Source organism: Triticum urartu, chromosome 3, assembly GCF_003073215.2.
Source record: "Triticum urartu cultivar G1812 chromosome 3, Tu2.1, whole genome shotgun sequence".
Classification (NCBI taxonomy): Eukaryota; Viridiplantae; Streptophyta; class Magnoliopsida; order Poales; family Poaceae; genus Triticum; species Triticum urartu.
In genome coordinates, this window is record NC_053024.1 from 2988407 (window position 1) to 2990789 (window position 2383).

General features: G+C 53.9%; 1 protein-coding gene across 1 annotated transcript; it reads left to right on the forward strand.

Moving 5' to 3' along the window:
* The first annotated feature begins 494 nt into the window (after positions 1 to 494).
* Positions 495 to 1845, forward strand: LOC125547471 (acyl transferase 15-like). The gene has a single exon (XM_048711330.1). The coding sequence runs from the start codon at positions 507 to 509 to the stop codon at positions 1785 to 1787; it is 1281 nt and encodes a 426-aa protein (XP_048567287.1). The 5' UTR covers positions 495 to 506; the 3' UTR covers positions 1788 to 1845.
* Positions 1846 to 2383: the final 538 nt, after the last annotated feature.

Here is a 2383-nt window from a genome sequence, read left to right on the forward strand (position 1 = left end):
AGAATTTTTATAGAAAAAATTCCTATGGAGCTATTTGGTTCGTAGGAATGGAATCCTATTTCTACGGAGGAAATCTTTATATTCTCCACATTTCATAAAAAAAATAAACATTAGCCTAGACTCAATGAAAAAAAATCCTATAATGTGAAACAAAGGATATCTTCTTTCCTATTCCTACTTAATGAAAAAATCCTATGATGTGGGAGACGACGCCGGCGATCTCTGCATCGCATGCACCGGCAAGGACGTCGAGTTCGTGGCCGCGACAGCCAACTGCGCCTTGGTGGACGTCAAGCTCTTCCACCCGCCGTTCAATCACTCCGAGGTGCTCATAGAAACAGTGTGTGCGTGCATGTGTTCATAGAGGTGAGTGTTTACTCATGTATATGAGCGACTTTGATTGTGCTGTATTAAAAAAAAGTAGACAAGCACTTGTATATAAGCCGGGGCAAAATGCCCAGCGGAGGCAATACCACTTAGCTGAGAACTTGAGATTCCTATTGGAAATGAGGGTAATCGTGTCCAAGTGTAGTCCGTTGCTGGTCCGCCCGTCGACGGAGCAGTCGACGCCGGCCGACCACATCAAAGTCTCCTCCTTCGACAAGCCTCTCGCCTTCTCCTCCTTCTCGTCGTTCCACGTCTTCGACCGCGCCATCCACGAGCCCGCCGAGACCATCAAGAGGGCGCTGTCCCGCGCTCTGGACCACTTCCGCCTCATTGCAGGCCGCGTCGTCGTGGGAGACGACGACGGCGATCTCTGCATCGCATGCACTGGCGAGGGCGTCGAGTTCGTGGCCGCGACGGCCAGCTGCGCCTTAGTGGACGTCAAGCTCTTCGACCCGCCATTCGCGGCGCTGCTTAAAGACCTCGCCGTGGAATACCCGGAGGCCAGCTGCCGCGTGGCCGATCCCTTGCTGCTCATGCAGGTGACCGAGTTCTCCTGCGGCGCGTTCGTTCTTGGGGTCACGTGGAACCACGTCGTCGCCGACGGCACAGGGATCGCGCTGCTCCTACGGGCAGTGGGCGAGCTCGCCCGCGGGTTTGATCAGCCGTCCGTCCCTCCGGTCACCTGCGCCGACCAGCTCCTGCCGGACCTCCCGCCTTTGGCCGCCGCCATAGAGCAGACCATTGTTGGCCAGCTGAAGCCCAAGGATTACGCCTACCTCGACATCACCGTGCCGATGAGCGCCATCGACCGCATCAAAGCCGAGCTGGGCAACGAGCTAGGCGCGCCGTGCACCGTATTCGAGGCGGTCACGGCGGTCATGTGGCAGTGCCGCTCCCGCGTTATCATGCCGGACGACGACCCGGACAACCCGGCGCCGCTCGTGTTCGCGGCCGACGCGCGCAGGGCCGTCGGCGCCGCCGAGGGCTACTACAGCAACTGCGTCACGACCCAGGTAATCGCGCCACCTCCGACGATCCGTGAGGTGGTCGAAGGGGACATCAAAGACGTGGTCAAGCTGATCAGGAGCAGCAAGGAGCAGATACCGGCCACCTTCGCCGGAGAAGGAGAAGAAGGCGTGCCACTGCTGCCATGCGTGGAGGACACGCTGTTCGGGTACAGCGCGCTGTTCGTGACGAGCTGGCGGAACCTGGGCTTCGAGGCGACGGACTTTGGCGGCGGGACGCCGGCGCGGGTGATGTGCCACCCGGGGCCGGAGTCGCTGCCGGCCTGCGTGGCGTGCCTGCCGCGCAGGGGCAAGGGCGGGGCCAACGTCCTGTCCCGCTTTCTCAAGGAGGAGCACGGCGGCGCCTTCCTTGCCGAGCTGGCCAAGTTCACCTGACCGCGCGCGTGCCTTGGATCGACCGGTGCAAAATCTATCTGCATGCCTGGGAGCTGTAATGTTTGGTCCTAGTGCTCTACTAGTATAAAAACAAAAGGTAGCTTTAAGTTTGAACTGGAAATGCAGAGAATATTCGATTGTATCACTCGAAATTGCATTTTAGAGTTTCTTTGTTGTTTCCCTATAATCAATAAATTTATTTAAAGAATGTTATAAGCCTTTGTTTTTGTTTTTATTTTAGAAACACATGCAACTTTATTCATACTCATAACAATTACAGGTACACTTATTTCAACTTAAGATTCAAAAAAATACAAAGTAACTCCTACGACTAAGAATTACAATGAAATCTCTTGTAAACACCTTCTTCGCGGTATCAATCTCTACTTGAAGAAATACACCAAAGACTACGGTAAAGAGGCTGCAAAATTAGATTGGGGCAACGATGTTGCCATTCTTTCACCAGCAAAAACATTATCAATAATGGTTTTTGAAAACGCCTCAAGTCGTCCATCTAAAAGGATGAGAAGCCTTGATCGATAAACATTTTTTGGACCGGGGATGATCCCCTAGAAGTACAGGCTGTTGAATCACTA